Source organism: Phaethon aethereus (assembly GCF_964289735.1).
Source record: "Phaethon aethereus genome assembly, chromosome: 12".
Lineage (NCBI taxonomy): Eukaryota > Metazoa > Chordata > Aves > Phaethontiformes > Phaethontidae > Phaethon > Phaethon aethereus.
In genome coordinates, this window is record NC_138588.1 from 11,116,957 (window position 1) to 11,133,671 (window position 16,715).

The 16,715-nt window shown below is 42.9% G+C and overlaps 1 protein-coding gene across 1 annotated transcript in view; it reads left to right on the plus strand.

The window, feature by feature from the left end:
- The window catches only part of HOMER2 (homer scaffold protein 2), a gene marked incomplete at its 3' end in the record, with an annotated part of 60,687 nt that extends 44,270 nt beyond the window's left edge, over nt 1-16,417 (plus strand). The window contains exons 4-9 of the mRNA XM_082005153.1: nt 6,457-6,549; nt 7,808-7,947; nt 9,410-9,566; nt 11,780-11,890; nt 14,769-14,849; nt 16,229-16,417. Of these exons, the coding sequence (XP_081861279.1) occupies nt 6,457-6,549; nt 7,808-7,947; nt 9,410-9,566; nt 11,780-11,890; nt 14,769-14,849; nt 16,229-16,417 (771 nt within the window). The remainder of the gene's footprint in view (nt 1-6,456; nt 6,550-7,807; nt 7,948-9,409; nt 9,567-11,779; nt 11,891-14,768; nt 14,850-16,228) is intronic.
- Nucleotides 16,418-16,715: the final 298 nt, after the last annotated feature.

Here is a 16,715-nt window from a genome sequence, read left to right on the forward strand (position 1 = left end):
AGCGGCACCAAGAGCAATGGGAACCGCTGATGTGCCAGGACTGTTGGCATTAGGGCCGTCTGATGTCTCTGAAGGAAGAGACTTGCTATCCCAGCCTCAGAAATGTGCATTTTGATGACTTGCTGCTGTTGGTAGCTAGCCGAGGCAGACTTGCCAGCCCCCCGGGGCTGGCTGGTGCCCTGGTTTTGCAGATACCGCAGTCGGTGGGGCCATGCTCTCAGGAGGCTCGGTAAAGTGATCTGGGTTAAAATAATACTGCGTTTTTGGCATTTCAGCTCAGTGGTGTGATTTGCAGCCCTGACCCAAGGCGCTTTTATCACAGGCCTGGGGAGGTGACAGTGAGTTGTGGCAGAGGTGGGGATGAGTAGCCAGGGAGGTCTGAGGCCAGGTTTGCTGGCAGAGCTGTTTCTCGGAGCTGCACCCCAAACGTAGGTTTGGTACTAATGCAACACTTGCCTGGACCAGAGGCTGGCTACACAGCAGGCTTGTAAAGTCCAGAGCTGCCTCTTGTCATGAATAACCAACGGTTTCAAACACATCCTCTGTCATTAGATCAGTGGTCTCGCCAAGTGCTCATCAAGCAGCTGAGATGTTTGTTCATGCAGCAAAAAAACCCTACTTATCTAACACATAGTTGACACTTGAAGCGTGGCTACTTGGCACTGGGTTTTGTCAGTTAACTCAACATTGTGTCCTTGGGCATGGCACGCAGTCTCTCATGTTGCTTTTGATATGAAAAGAATCAGAAGAACAAGATGTTTCTTGTAGTGTCTAAAATAGCAAAGGCAGACCGTTGCGATAGAAGGAGGACCTTTCCATCAACTGAATTGTTACAGGAATTTACTAAGCCTGCCTTACTGAGTTACTGCAATTTCCAGAGAATTGTATTTTTTGCAAAATTTTCTTAAAGGTAAAGCATATTTTACTACTTTTACATATTTTTACTTTATTCACATCAAGTTATTTTTGGACTTGGGATGTCCATAAAGGTGCCATGGCAATAATCTGCTCTTCTGGGATGCTAAGGCCACCCAGCCAATCACATGCAAAACTGTTTTTTAAAAAAGAGGTGCTGGTTATGTTTTATGATGCTTAATCAAGTGTAAAGGACTGCTCATTTCATCTATGTATATGCTCCACTCCTGTGGCAAAGAGGTGTTCATAATAGCTAAGTAGTATGGGAATATGGGAGGATTAAAGAGGACCCAGGAGAATAGTTTGTTTTGAGTAACAGATCAGCGTGATACCGTGCAACCTTTGGACACCAAATGAAAGAATTACCACCATTGGATGGTAATTTTTAATCCCAGACTACTGAGGTCACACTTCTGCAACGTGACAGGTGACCACATGGTACCTCAGTGCCGGCTGGGGTTAAACATGCACCATGCACCCCGTGGAGAGGTATAGCAAGGCACGAGGTACATCTGGAGGTCCTTGCACCCTAATCAGAGAGATTTTACCATATTCTCCGAAACTGTCCAAACACATACTTAGAGCAAATTTAATGCTGGTGTCAGAAAGCAACTCTTTAATGTTCATGTGGCCAGACAAGAGCCCATCAGAAAAACATGTCACGTGGGCACATGGGCCCCAGCACCAGCTGTGTTTCTCTCCGGATCGGTCTGTACATCTGTGTGCCCTGCAGGATCTGCTGAAGGGCCCACTGCCAATAATACAGCTTTCTACTTGCAGCAGGAGCTTTCCAAATCAGCAGAAAGACGTTTTCTGGACAGAATATCGAAGGGGAGCTTAAGGGGAGCACTTCTGAAAATGGTTTAAGATGATCTATTTTAAAAAAAAAAAAACCAAAAAACAGACAGTTGTCTATCCAGAAAATGTTAGAAAACCTGGTTTATTGCCACCATGCAAAGCAATGGGACAAAGATACCCTATATCATCCATGCTCCTCAGTTTGATTACTGAACCGTTAGTACGGAAGATCAGAGATAGTGGAGAGATTACAGACATGTAAGCGTATTGGGAATAGTAAAATTGAGTTTCATTTTATGTTGATACTATTATACTCTTATAAAAGATATAAATTAAAACGTGCCAGTTTTACTGGAAATAATTGAAGCTTTTAGTCAGGAATTGGAAGGACACACTAAAACTCCACTAAGCCAGAGATCAATAGCCCTGGCTTTAAATAAATAAATAACTAAATAAAGCTGAAAGATGTGTGCTGAAAACAATGAATAATAATGAGACATGGGAAGAGGTTAGCACGCCTAAAAACGTCTGCATTTTTAAGTATATTGGCTGGCCTAATAAAAGATATTGCCTCTCTCTAATGCCTTGCTTCTCTGGAGATACTCAAGCATTAATCCATACCTATAGGGAAAAGCAGTTCAAATTAAACATGAGCCATTAATGAAAACTGCATTCAGTGACCTAGTAACCTAATTACCATTCAAATTGATTGGGAGAATCCTGGGGCTTAAAGTTGATGTCCTGCTCGGGGTCCTTTCCCCCTCTTGCAGGACTCGCTGACCCTCCTTTCCCCGCTTCCCACCCTGTGCCTCAAAAAAGCTGTAGAGACATAATTCATACATTGCCACGGCCAAATCGAGAGTGGTGAGGATTAACGGTGCGCCTGGGTTGTGATGATGAGGTGCTGTAAAGGTAGTGATGTGTTTTCCACATGAAGCGGTTAAGTAGAACTTCTGCTATCACTCGGGATGCTTGGACGCAAACACGCTGTCTGAGGAGCTGTGTGTAGTCGAGGGCACAGGGACAGAGATTTATACAGGTGAGAAACCCAGTAAACCCAGACTTTGCACACCATAACGCAACTGCATCCAGCATCTGGGAAGCACTGGAGTTTGTTTCTATGCACGTGTGCACATTATGTGTGCGGCGTTGCCGGGCATGGTGTTGCGGGGGAGAGAGAAAGCTGGGAGCGGAGCCGGCCCCTGCCCCGGGCAGCAGCGCAGCCCCCGGCCCAGCGGGCTGCGGTGCTGGCAGCTCTCTGCTTGTGCTAGCGCAAATTACCGTCCGCTTTCTGGGGTAAATAGTCTTGTTTGCCGCCAATCTGCCCGATACTGAGGGCTCGTCCAGAGAAAACGGCGAGCAAAGTGAGGCGTGCCTTGCGGGTGACGGCACGGCGGTGCTCCCCAGCGGGAGCGCCGCGTCGCCCGGCGTCCGCAAACCGAGAGGGCGATGAAATATTTATGGGAATACTTTGGGTGGGAGCAGCTGTTTCATCTATCTGACACTGGCACAATTTGTCAGTAGGAGACGTAAAATACTATGCCAGATCAGGAGCTTAAAATGTACACATACAAAATAATGGTTTTTAGTGTTTAAAATGTTATGAAAGTCTATTTATACACATATATATTTCTCCAGGTGACAAGCTGGCTGCAGATTTGAACAGCCTTTTAATAATTTGTGCAGTGCACAGTAGCATCCTTGAGTCCCCATTAAATTTCACTGGCCAAGACTCATAATCAAACAGTGCTCGTGGGCTGCAGCAGCCTTAGACTAAAAGACCTCACAAGTGTGGGTAGCAGCAAAGCTGTTCCCTATTGCAGCTTGGTCTCACAGCTTCCTGGGGCATGGGAAGACACATCATATAATCCATGATGGGCTACTGGAGTGGTGTTTAGTTGATGTTTCTGCTACTCCAGGTTTTTTTTTTTTGCAAATATTGGGCAACTGTGCCCACGGACAAGGGCAAAGGAAAGGGAAGACGAAGGGAGTAAAGATGGAAGGAGAAGGAGCATGATGATTTTTTTAATTGGTTTTGGGTATTTATACATGCATTGTCCCTCGAGACCACATTTACCAAGTCTTCATTTACTAAACAGAAGATTATTTCACTTTTTAACTAGGAATTTCACACGTAGAAAGCACCCACTATCGTTGCAATGGCTTGATACCTCAAAGTCAGCTTAGATCTTGGAGGTGGCACATGATTTTGTAGTATTTGTCAATTATGTATGTTTGGGACAGAAGAAATCAGTTACTGGAGAGAAAGCATCTCTCTAATTTCTGCTAGTGATTAGACACTGTGGCCGTGCCGTCGCTCTCGGGGACGTTAGCGTTGGTGATGCTACACAAGTTTGGGCTGTCACCACCGTGTTGCTGCACTCAGAAGAGTAATCAAGTGAAAGGCTTTAATTTGATCCTCCGTAGCTTTCAAAAATAGACTGTTAGTAAAATCTAGCAAGTATTAATTAGCTAAGAATGAAAAAGAAGTGGCAGCAGAACTCTTTATGGAGTGACTGTTTCTAAGTGTACGGGGTAAACAAAAACCAGACAGTCTTTCACCACCATTTCTGTTACAGCCGTCTTTACATCTGTAAGAACAATAAGAAGGACGGGTAATATTTTGACTCTTAAAGCCAAACATCTGTCACTAAGATGGTGAAAAATTCAGTTATTTGTACTTGTTTCTAAAAGCAAATAAATACATTGTCAAAAGCATGTTAAACGCGTGTTGGTAACCTAGAGACATGACTGAAATCTGTTATGCAATGAGATCATTATTGGCTTTATATTGAAGATTAACTTTGCTCAGTCATATACAATTTTTTTATGGAAATGTGGAAAAATGTTCTTTTCTTGTCAGCTCACATAATTTTTCACAGCAGTCTCCTGTGTGCTTTATGAAGATAACTGCAAAAATAAAATTTGATAGATCACTTCCAATTCTTTTTGTCTTTTCATATTTCATATAGTCCATGAAGAACCCTCATAAATTTTTCATACTTGCCCATAAAGATTTATTGTAAAATAGAGATTCAAAACAGCCCTGTAGTGTTTGCAGGAAACCCAAGCGTAGAACTTACCGTTGATACAATATTTTAGAAATAATCAGTTTGTTATAGCTGTGTTGTCGCGGCAGAAGATACATTTTATGTATCTTATATCACTTAAGGCGAAAAAGTGACGTAGTTGTTCCTAATGATCTTTATAGTGCTACAAAGGTAATCAAGTCCTTTGTGTGTGTAGTGGCTGCGCACGCCATCAGACAGCAACTACTGCCATCAGAGAGCTCGTACTTTGCATATGCAGTTTCAGCTGTTGTATGGAAAACAGCTGGTTTGAGAGCTCGATCTTCATTCATAAGCGTCGTCACGGATCGTAGTCTACATCCGAAATTTCACTCGGCGTTGAGAACGTGCTTGTCCATGGGATTTAAGAATGATGTATGTGTGTTTGTTGGAAGTTTCCATTTCTGTTTGTTATACAAAACACGGGTGCCTCCACATATTGACCAGTTGGAGAAGATTTGTTTTATCTGGCTTTATAATCCCAGTATTTTAGTGAGAGAGAGCATGCTAAATACCTGCCCTAAGTCTAAAAGTTAAAAGACAAGATTAGTAAGTGGATAATGATTCTTCTTCTATAATCATATAATGATTATAAAATGTGATAGTTTTTTCATGCTTTTGTTTACAATTTTGTCATAAGTATTCTGAATTATCTGAGGATATAATGGCGATACTTTTATTCACAAGCTGTGCAACAAAACACATCTGTTTATATTTTTACTTATAATATGTCTTTCCGTTCTAGTATTTGAAGTTTCTCAAAACACAGGCAAGCGAGACCAAGCTGCTTTAGCAGAAAGACAAAGTTACTCATTCTTATACCGGATAAATCTTAATTAAAAAAATAAGTTGTGTGTTACGCCTTTTCTTCTATCTTTGCAATCCTCTCTTAAAACTTTAAACACTATTTAAAGTGTTTAAAGCCCTGCAACCCTGGCTGGCTGTGATGATACTTTTATTTCACAAGTGCCAGACTGGCTTCGGAGCAGATGTCCTACAGCAGCTTGCGGAGATTGGGATCGCTACTTTTCGTCTTTATCTCTCCTTTCCCCTGCCTCCCCCAGTGTGATATAACCTTCTTACAGGAAGCATTCAAGCCTTTCCCTGAGATCTTCTACCTTTATTTTTGCCAGTAATAAGAAAATTAGACCAGAAAAGCTGTGTTTTCATATGGCCCCATCGTACATTCAGATCTACCTTCTTCTAATTTTTTCTATGTCTTGATATCCCTTGCTTGCATCCTGCAGATGAGCTCATTTGCATTCTTTAATTGACTTGCTTTTAGGAATAGAAGATACTGATAATTTTTAAATACAAACATATGTCTTTTATACTTTCAACTTTAATAAACTGTCAACACCAAGTGAAAGAGAAGAGAGGGAGGAAATAAACAAAACCGAATCAAACCAGGAGACACTAATATTTCCTTTTCTCCATGGTTTTTACTGTGATCGAGAGTACCCCAGCTACAGCGATGTCCCTCTTAGAAACACCCCCATTCCTTCTGAAAGAACCTTCCTGCCAAAGAATTAGAATGTTTTTACTTGCCAAATATTTTAAGTTACCAAAATCAGTTGTTCACTTTTGGAGATCTATGAATCGTATCAAGACAGTAATCTGAACAGTTTCATAGATGATAAATAATTTGAATAAATATATTTCATGCTTTTTCCAGTTTGCAGAGAAATTCCAAGAAGTAAAAGAAGCTGCCAAACTAGCAAGAGACAGATCTCAAGAGAAAATTGAGACCTCAAGCAATCATTCCCAGGTTTGTAATTTAGCTTTAATACCTGTACGCATACAGGATAAATAATTTAAAGTTAAATTTTCTAATGGACTGTGCCAGCTTCTGGCAGCAAACTTAAAGCATATAAAATTAAGATTGCCAAAGGTAATTGTCAGCTGCTGGATGTTAGCATTGTCAGAGGAATATTTTTCATCCATCCAAGCTCTTTGCCGTCATTTAAATCTAATTTTTTTCAGCAGTTCTTGAGCTGCTACAACTTTTTTAATAACAGGGAAAGCCGTACATCCTTTGATTTGTACTGTTGCACATAGTTTGGGTCGCGGGAAAGTTAAGTCAGTGTAGTGCTTCAGCAGCCAGCAATGAGATTCATCGAGACGCTTCTTTTCGTCATCTGTCTAATCCACTTCTGCAGGAGTTAGGTTTGCCAGTGCGGGGACTGACTCCATGGCGTGGTCGGAAGAAGCTTGTGCTGCGTGTTTGTACGCTGCCCTGCTCTAGGCAGTACACCTTGGTGTAGCCAAGGGCCTCCATGCCCAGGGAGATCCGGGTTTCTTGCAGCTTGAGGAAACTGGGTGCTGTCCCAGCCTCTCTGTGTGTTTGACGGCAATTTCATACCCATTGCATTAGGTAAGGATGAACGCTGTCAGCGGGCGTTCTTGGCCTGGGCTGATGTTTGGAGGAGAGTTAGGTGAATTTTGATCAGAGAGGAAGTCAGATGCACGATCAGAAAAAAGTTGCCGAATGCTTTTAGTCTTGCAACTAACCCCCTGTGTAGGGTCCACAAATAGCGATCTGAGAGGCTAACTTTGGATACCTGTTTTTTAAAGACTTTGGTCACGGCTTTTATGGTTCGCTTTCTTTGTTCTCCGTTGGTGATCAGCACCAAGCACTGTATGAATGGTATCTCTTTGGAGGAGCAGTATCTTCTTTTTTTTTGTTTTTGGTTTGGACTTTGTTTGCTTCCAGGTGCACTAAATTGTTTCATTATCTTAAAAAAACCCAACCTTTAGAAAACACAAGCCTTCTCAGTTAAAACACTTAAACTTTTTTTTAACACTTTAAATTACCATGTTGTGTATCGTTACCATTTTTTCATTGTTTTTAAACAGACCAGCGTTGCAGCCAAGATGTCAAGGGTATGTGTTTGTCACCACTGTTCTGCCAGGAGAGCATACACAGCCTAGATCTCAGCAGGGTGGTGTGGGAGCAAGACTACAATGAAATTGGTGTTTTGGTGTTGCAGGAGACACTCAGTGTTCATTTGTGTGTTGTGCTGCAGGAATCTGGACGTGAAACACCATCTTCCACTCGAGCATCTAGTGTGAACGGGACAGACGATGAGAAGGCATCACATGGTGGTCCTGCTGAGGCACATCTCAAGTCTGAGAATGATAAATTAAAAATTGCTCTAGCCCAAAGGTGAAGTTCCTTTAATACTTAAATTGCATTGGAATAGCGTACTGTAATTATCTGATGGCTAATGATATTAACAGATACTATTCAAATGTAATTGCATTAATTTACAATGATGCGGTAGAAGGGATGAATGTGCAGATTTTAGCAAGTACCTCCCAGTATCCAGTTGAGAAATATTTACCATTTAATTTTTTCCTGATCTAGTTCATGATGAAATAAGATCTCTTTTATTCTGCTGATGCCAGCTCTTATAACCATCTTCGTTTGTGAAGTTTTAGAGCTATGGAAATAACATTAAAGCCATCGGGGAGCAATTGCTACTGATAACATGTGAAGCCAATCTCTCTTCCTCTTTGAGTTTGCTACACTTACTTTGATGAAAATAGATCTGTATATTTAAAATTAGAAAAGGGAATTAACTCAACCGTAAAAGGTTGAAGTGAGAAACACAATTTCACCGGCTGCTTAGGAGTCTTAGGGGGATGTTTCTAAATCTGTGGACAATGCCCCTTGAAGTCACGTTTTTGCTATTTGCTTTGATAAACTGTTTGAAAATGCTGAGAAGAGTAATTTGCAGCCACAGTGAAAACACAGGCATTAGAATATGCAAAGTTACAACTTTGAAATAGAATAATTCTCTGCTGGGATCTTGCCTCGTCTGCCTCTTGCATGTGACTATATCTGTGAATGGAAAGAAAACCTAACAGGATCAAGCTACTCTTAAAAAGCTATTTAAAAAATAAGGCGGTGGTGTCATAAGGAGCATTACCCAGTGAGCAATTCTAAGGTTGCGTGTACTATGTTTGAAGTACATCGTCTCTCTTCATTGACATTTCAATAGCGTAACCTATCTCAAATCATAACGTTTACTCGTTCCTCCTGCTGAAGACACCTCCACAGGCAAGTAGCAACTAGCAAGCAGGGAGTTTCAAAGCCTTTCTTCCATTCACTCTCTAATCTTGCGCTCTACGCTGCGGCTTGAAGCTTTGGGGAATGAGTAGTTTAATTCTTCAGCATTACGTAACATGTCTATATGTAAGGCTGAGCATTAAAAAAAAATCAACTATAGATAGTGTCAACCCCCTGACATCTCCTGTTCGGAATTATTGTACCATCTGCAAACGTGTGGAGTTGCGTTGTTGCCCGGGTACCGCGTCCCCAGGCACGCCCTGCGGCGGGTGCTCAGCTCTGGCGGTGAGCGCAGACCGTGCACAGCGCCGGCGTAAAACCCCTCGCCGCAAATGGTGGAGATCCCAGCTGTCAGCAGAGACAGTCCAATCAGGGCTTGTGTTCTCCTCAGGTGGGCCACGGCTAAAGGCAATTACATGCATCTGAGTATTCTTGATCTTATAACAACAAATTATTGGTAAACACGCGCCACGGGTGGATGTTTGCAGTCAGGTAACGAGTAACGGTATGCGGGGTGGTAAGGTGAAGCCACCTCACGGCACCCTGTTTTTCTCAGTTCATCCAACGTGAAGAAGTGGGAGACGGAGCTGCAGACGCTGCGGGAGAGCAACGCCCGGCTGAGCACGGCGCTGCAGGAGTCTGCGGCCAGCGTCGAGCACTGGAAGAAGCAGTTCTCCGCCTGCAAGGAGGAGAACGACCAGCTCAGGAGCAAGGTAGCAGAGCATGGCCGCCGGAGAGCCGTCTCTTCCCGTTGCTCCTGCCATTGCTCTTTCTCTTGGAGCTCCGCTACTTTGTGTGTGCTAGCTGACGGGTTTTGTCCTGAAAAGGAGGCGGATGGGGGGTTAAGGCAGCTGGTTCCCGCTGCACGAGCGCGCGGGGAAGGTCAAAGGGCCGGCCGCCAGCGGGAGGACCGGTGCCGCCGCATCGCGTGGAGCTCTCTGCCGCTTCACTGGGGAGACTTGGTCTCAGCAGGGGTTGCTGGCCGGGGTGATAAAACAGAAAGGTTTTGAAAGTGGGATTACTATTGCGTATCCCTTTCGAAGCTCACGTGAATACTGCCAGATGACGAATGAGCAGAAGGCACGTTGTGGCCTGGTTACCCACAGGAAACCAAGCTGGAAACCACTCAGTGTTGGAAGCAAATCCCGACGGCGGGCGGGGAACGAGGCTGTGAGTTATGTCCTCAGCACCACAGGCGGTGAGCTGGGTCCTCCAGCACTAACGCCGGGCACGCCTTGTCCAGAAACCTGCCGAGAGGCATTGTCAAAAGCCTCTTCCCCTCCGTTACTGGGCACAAGTGTAAGACTGACAGTGAGCAGCGGCTACAGCAGACAACAATTCGGAAGTTTAAATTTTTAAAGCCTCGGTTTGGAGTAGTCATTGGTACTGTCCCTCTAATAATACTGTGCTCTCTGAAACAGCCCCACATGGGGTTGGCACCAGCCTGGGCAGGGGTTTCCCCGAGTGCTGCTTGCAGGCATAATTTCACTCTGTTCATCTTAAATGTCTTTGGAAAAGCTGGATCCTTCTCCTGCTTGCTTAGATGGATCACTGGGACGTTTGGAGTAGGGATGAGATTGTATCAGTCTGGTGAGGATTTTTTGTTTCATGTTTGCTTTCAAAGAGGGAGGGAATTTCTTATCTTTTTGTATGTCAGTAGGCTGCAAATAGTGTTTCAGTGTTGGAGGTGGCCTGGGTTGTCTGTCGGCACTGAAAATCCATGTGGAGCAACCTTTTCCCGAGGCAGATACTCTCTATCTATTCACAAATATTTTAGGTGTGATAATTCAGAGATCAAACCAGAGCTGTATTTACTGGTGTTACATTAAAAAATTAATATTAGTTGTTACATGATTTGGGTTCTTATGTTCAGTCTCTTTTGGATAGAGAAGGAATGAGAGACTGGAACAGTATGTTGTAAGAAGATATAACTTGCAGTGTAGCTTTTTACTTTTCTATACTATTGCAGAGAAAATTTGTTCACATTAACTGATGAAACATGCCACATCTCAGTAGCTGTAGCCTAGATATGAAGAGATTACCAAAACACTGCCTTACTACAGCTGCAAAATGATCACACTGGTGACTAGCCAGACTGTGCAGCAACGCTGTCTGTATAATGTGCTGTCTTTTCCTATACAGAGAGGTTTTTTGAGCTTTCCCCCATGTAGGTTCCTTGCTCAGCGCTCATGCTGCAGCATCCTTCTCCTTTATTAATTGGGTCAGAATTTTTTGCATATTGCTCTACCTTCAAATGACAGGAGTTATAATCCCAAAGCAACATGAAGCTGAGAATTAAAATACATACTTTAATGAGCAGGCCTGTCAGCCTGTGGGAAGTGCATCTCCTGGGAGCCAAGTCCAGAGCTGGCAGGAGAAGGTATGGAGAGAGCAAAGCACGTCCCTGGGCAAGAGAACAAAGTGGCATACGTTGCTCTGAACTTATTCTCCCCGCAAAGTTTTGATGTTGTGTCCCTCATACTCCAGCTAGAATAATAAGCAACCCCTGAGGAGGCAAAGCTGAGAGCACTGGAGAGATTTCTTCTCCTTGCTGTGTTAAGAAAACCCATCCCTTATAGGCTTGTGTTGGTTTCATGGCAGTGAAGTGCAGATTTTACCCACAGCTCCCCTCATTTTAGCAGCTCAGTGTTTTGTGCATTCCTGAGATGAGATACGGTGCAAGAGAGAAGAAACACAGTCCCAGGGCTTCCTAGTGGATGTGTAAATTGGCTCTTTTTAAGGAAAGAAGTGATAATTTGGTTGCAATGAATCAAGTGCTGTGATCTAGGAAACACATCCACGACAACTTAAAATTGTCTGTGCTGCCTTCTGCTCAGTGGAGCAATACCCATTTACATCAGCTGTGTTCTGCCCCAGATTTTCAGAAATTTGAGAAATTTCACCTAATGTCTGACATTTCTTAAAGATTGAAGAACTGGAGGAACAGTGCAATGAAATAAACAAAGAGAAGGAAAGAAATGCGCAGCTGACTAGACGTCTCCAGGAGCTGGAAACAGAACTTCAGGACAAAGAACTGGTAAGCGTCCTGAGCACGGAAATGGCATGCTTTAGAGTTTGGGTGGGTCCGTCTGCGTCTCACTTGGAGTGTGAATTTATGGACTGGCTCACCTACAACCAGAAGCAACCTGATGTCTCAGCGTGTTGCCTGTTTCTAGATTTTCCATGCACAGCTCCTTAGCAACAGTTTGATAGAGTCCCTTAGTCTCAGTTTCGTGATGTGTTATGCGCTGTGACAGCACACTTCAATTTGGCAGTGGTTAACAAACATAATACTTTCATGTATACAGCACTTTACTCCTAATAGAAGAGCTGGAGTGGTGGAACTTGTTGCCCAAAGCCAGACAGATGCATGCTGAGAAGAGTTTCATTTGCCAGTCCCCATGCCCCGAATTCCTGTAGAATTCCAGCATTAAAAAGACATCATTTACAAAATAACTTGGTGTTTGTATAACAAGTCCTGTGTCTTTTTCCGGACACCTTGTGGTCTTCAGCTTTGCCATTTTATGGTCTCCCTCTGATCTCAGGACTAATGCCAAGAGTGAGAAATTCAGATTCGTTTAGAGTACCCCGGTTTGTCATTTTTGACATACAGGGTGTTCCATTTTTCTAAGGAGAGTGATGTTGATGGCTTGGAGCCCCTGAACAGTGGGGAAAATAATAGGATCCTTGGTTTTTTCCTTCATCACAGTGACCAAATGCTCTGTGCTGGCTGAAGAGAAAAAGCTGTCAGCAGGTGCAGTAAAGTTTGCCATGTGCCATTACAGCATCTCTGCTGGTGCTCTTAAAAGCAGTGCTGTTAAGGGGTTTTAAGATGGCACAAGGAAATAGTTTAGGGAGGTGGATTTTGATGCACTGTTATAAATATAATATGGTTTTCAGCCCCATATTTCAAAGGAAAATGTCATGCTTTCTTCCCAAACTTTCTGTGGTAATAGCCTGTATAATAATCCTTGTTCTCTGCTAGCGTTTTCCTCAAGATTCACATTTTTACAGTACCAAATGAACCAGAAAATTTATTGACTTGTGAATATTACATGCCTATCTTCCATTTACACTGACAATATACTAACTTGTTTTCAAGCTGCGTACATACATTAGCGGGTTCGTGATTAGGCCTAAACCACCCATAAGTAACCTTTTCATGGTCTGCAATTCAAACCAGCATGAAGCCTGCTCATGGACATTGCTGTGTAAGAGCGGCTGCTGATACCCTCCTCATGTAGGAACGGAGGATAGAGAAATGTAAAGAAATGGGCATCAGGACAGAGCTATCTAGTGAAATATTTATATATTTTTTTATCTCTCTCTCTCTATCATGTGCCATATGCCATGTACCATATATATAGGGTGTATATATATACACACACTGTATTAGACTATATATAGTAAGTATACAGTATAGTAGTTACATATATAGGAGGTATATATAGTATAATATATTTATATTTTGAGATGTGAGCTCCCAGGCATTGTTTATGTATATACAGATATATATGCATGGGAGCTCATATCTCAAAACAAAGGGTAAGTTACCCTTTCTTTCTCCTGTATCAGCAGCTGCGACATTACCTGGATACAGTTACTCTTACATTAGTTAAAGTCTTCAGCGCAGGTCACGAAAAATCTGTAGTATTTTGTCTCCTTATCTTAATGTAAACTAATGCTGAAAAACATGAGGAAAGAATAAAAGCAGTTAGAGTTGACCTGGTTTTACATAATTTCTCAAAAAAAAAGAATTTATTGATGTAATCGTGCTTTTGGCAAACCTCAGAATAAAGCAACATGCTCTCCAGGGTAGACTGGATTCTTGTGAAATTTGGGTGAGACTGGAAGTGCTGAGTGTTGATGTTCTTAGAACAAGGGAATCAGGGGGACTTGAGGAAAACCATTATTGTCTGGTTCTGTGGAAGAGCTTGACTTACGGGTTCTGTTGCACTCCTATCATGCTGTAAGTTTGCCCATTAGGGGAGAAATCATCTTTTGTAGCCAAGAAATCTGCCTTTCAGATAGGGCTGGTTTTGCTGTCCTGTGCCAGTACAGCTCAGAGAGGATATACCCCTGCTTACTCTTGAGACCATCACCTACCTGGGCAGCTTCTGGAGGAGGATCTTGCACTCTCTTCAAATCACAGAGTTGCTCTTGGACCTGCAAATGTGCTTTTCAGATGCTTTGACAATCCTTTTGCAAAATCTACAGGCTTTCTTTGAGCCTTTCCCTACTACCCACACTGGTGGTGTTTGTTTGTGGTGTTAATGTATTCAAGTTGTCTTAATTTCCGTCAGAGACATGGACTCCTATCAAGTCACATTTCTCCTTTCATGAACTCCTTTCAGCTGGTCCTCTCAATTTGGATAGCCATGCCAGAACCAAACACAAATTTCGGGGTGGGGGGAGTGTTTCTGAGAGCTGTACAGTGGAGAGCCCATTATAGCTGTGCTCTGTAATGATGCCTCTATATATGCAGCTCATAATGCCACTGGCCTTTTTTGCTGCCATATATCATCGAAAATTCATGTCTAATTTGCTCTTTGCTACCATCTATAAATTGCTTGTAGCATTACAGCCCTTCAGATTTCTCTCTTATTGAATATATCTTTTGCAGAGGTATGTGTTTTAAGTTAAGATTTCATTAATATAATTAATGGCATTCATGCTAGCGATTGGATTACATTGTCTGTTTTAGAAATACAAAGTAAAAAATGTAGTGAAAAAATGTATTCTAGTAGAAAATTATCATGCATTTGGGAATGCAGACATGCTATTTTGATTATTTTGCATCCAAATACTGTGCAGAATACAATAAAATATGCAAAGCTATTTCATCTTCTCACGTTTTCATCGTGTTTTAAATTGAAGCTTGCACTAATATTTATTTTTCTTTTGTGTTTTCAAAGGAACTGGAAGAGCTCCGAAAGCAGGGGGAAATTATACCGCAGCTAATGTCAGAATGTGAATCTGTATCTCAACAATTACAGGTACGGTTTAGCAATGAAATTAATCTTAAAATAGTTGATACATTTACTTTCCTTCTTGTAACTATATGCTTTTCTCTGTCCAGACTTCAGTGTTTGGAGGCAAAAGAGCCCCAGTTTGTAAAAACAAAAAAAAGCTAGTCGCCTGCAAAATACACCGTGCCCTTCCCAGCACCGGAGTAATTAAAAAGCTGCATTTCTTTGCCTCGCTGTTTGCAGAAATTGGTTTGCCTGGCATGGCGTTGCTTTTGTCTCCTGCAGATTCCAGGCTACCCTGTGTCTCCTCTCTGCTGCCCTGCGCTCGCGGCGGCGCGGGGGCGGCAGTGGGGAGAGGCAGATGAGCGCGGCTGCACGCCAGCAGGGAGCAGCGCGCCCCTGGGGACGCGCGTAGCGCTGCGCCGCCCCTGGGGACGCGCGTAGCGCTGCGCCCTTCCTTGCCGGCGGCGCACGGCCGCCGTGGCCTGGTTTTGCGCGGGTGGCTGCTCTGCTGGGGCTGCTCGCTCCGAGCGGAGCTGGCTGGGCTGCGGGAGCCCTGCCCCGGCCAGCGCCGGGCCGTCGGGCATCGCCGGTTCAAGCCGGGGCTTGTGGAAGTGCGACGACTGAATACGTGAAAGGAGGACAAGTGTAAGCAGGCTCATCGACGGAACAAAACCCAGTCGATCAAAGAAGCCGTCACTCTGACAATCTAAGTGATCGGAAATAATTCGGAAGGCTGCCGAGGAGTGCAGATGCTAAAAATGGTTAAAATCTGAATTTTGCTTGATTCGTTATGTTGTGTATGGCTTTTGGCGAGAACAAGCATGTGCTTACGTGCACAAAATGGAGAACGATAGGCAGAAGGGCTAACGAGAGGGGAAAATAATAGAATGAACTGCAGCAAGGGAAGAACAGGCTGCCCTGTTCTTGCTTTGAGTGCTCACACAAAGTGGAACTTTAAAAAAATACCAATAAATCCCAAAGTGCTGAATAAAGCATTATTATGCCTCAGGCGGTAATTTCTAAGCTTGTTTTTTAAGGTTAAACCACCGTAGATAATTCTGTATGTAATTGGTGGCACAGCGTCTCATTCTGCAACTGTAGCAATGACAGAAATGTATGCACAGTGCATGATTTAAATCCAGCTGAATTTTAAGATATCAACCAAATGACAAAATCTGATGGAAAGCATCTTTTCCAGTTAATCTGTGTCCTTTCCTGCGTGGGCTTTCTTTCCTTTTAATCTGACTAGCACATGTCGCTTGCTCTCAGAGATGTTTTTCTTAATCAATTTGCAGAAGTCGGAGCAAACTTTTACAGCCAGTTGTCATTTGTTGCTTTACCCTATTAAATGCTGTTCATCCTTCTTCTCTATGATTCATCTTATTGTCTCTTTTGTCTTTAAGGCTGCTGAGGAAAAGAACAAAGATCTTGAAGAGAAAGTCAGAACGCTAAGGACAGAAGTCGAAGAGAGCAAACATAGGCAGACCAACCTTAAAACTGAATTAAAGAATTTTTTAGATGTATTAGACGGGAAGATAGATGAATTACATGATTTCCGACAAGGACTGTCTAAACTTGGGGTTGACAATTAGATGGCAATAGATTTTTTTGTAATCTAGGGTCTGGATGTTTGATGTTTTTGTTGATCCCAAACATGTGTTTTACAAAATATAACTAGAATATTCCACTCGTTTGCATTGTTTTTGTACATAGAGGCTGAAAATTTGCTGGAGAGGGGGGTTTGTTTGAGTTTTTTTGTTTATTTTCCAAACCAACCGTGCTGCTCACTAAATTCTGTTGAGATTAGAAACTTTCTATATTGCTGCTCTGGCTTCGTGGGGTTGGGAACAGGTAGAGGGTTCTGTCTCAGGAATCTGGAACTAGATCTAC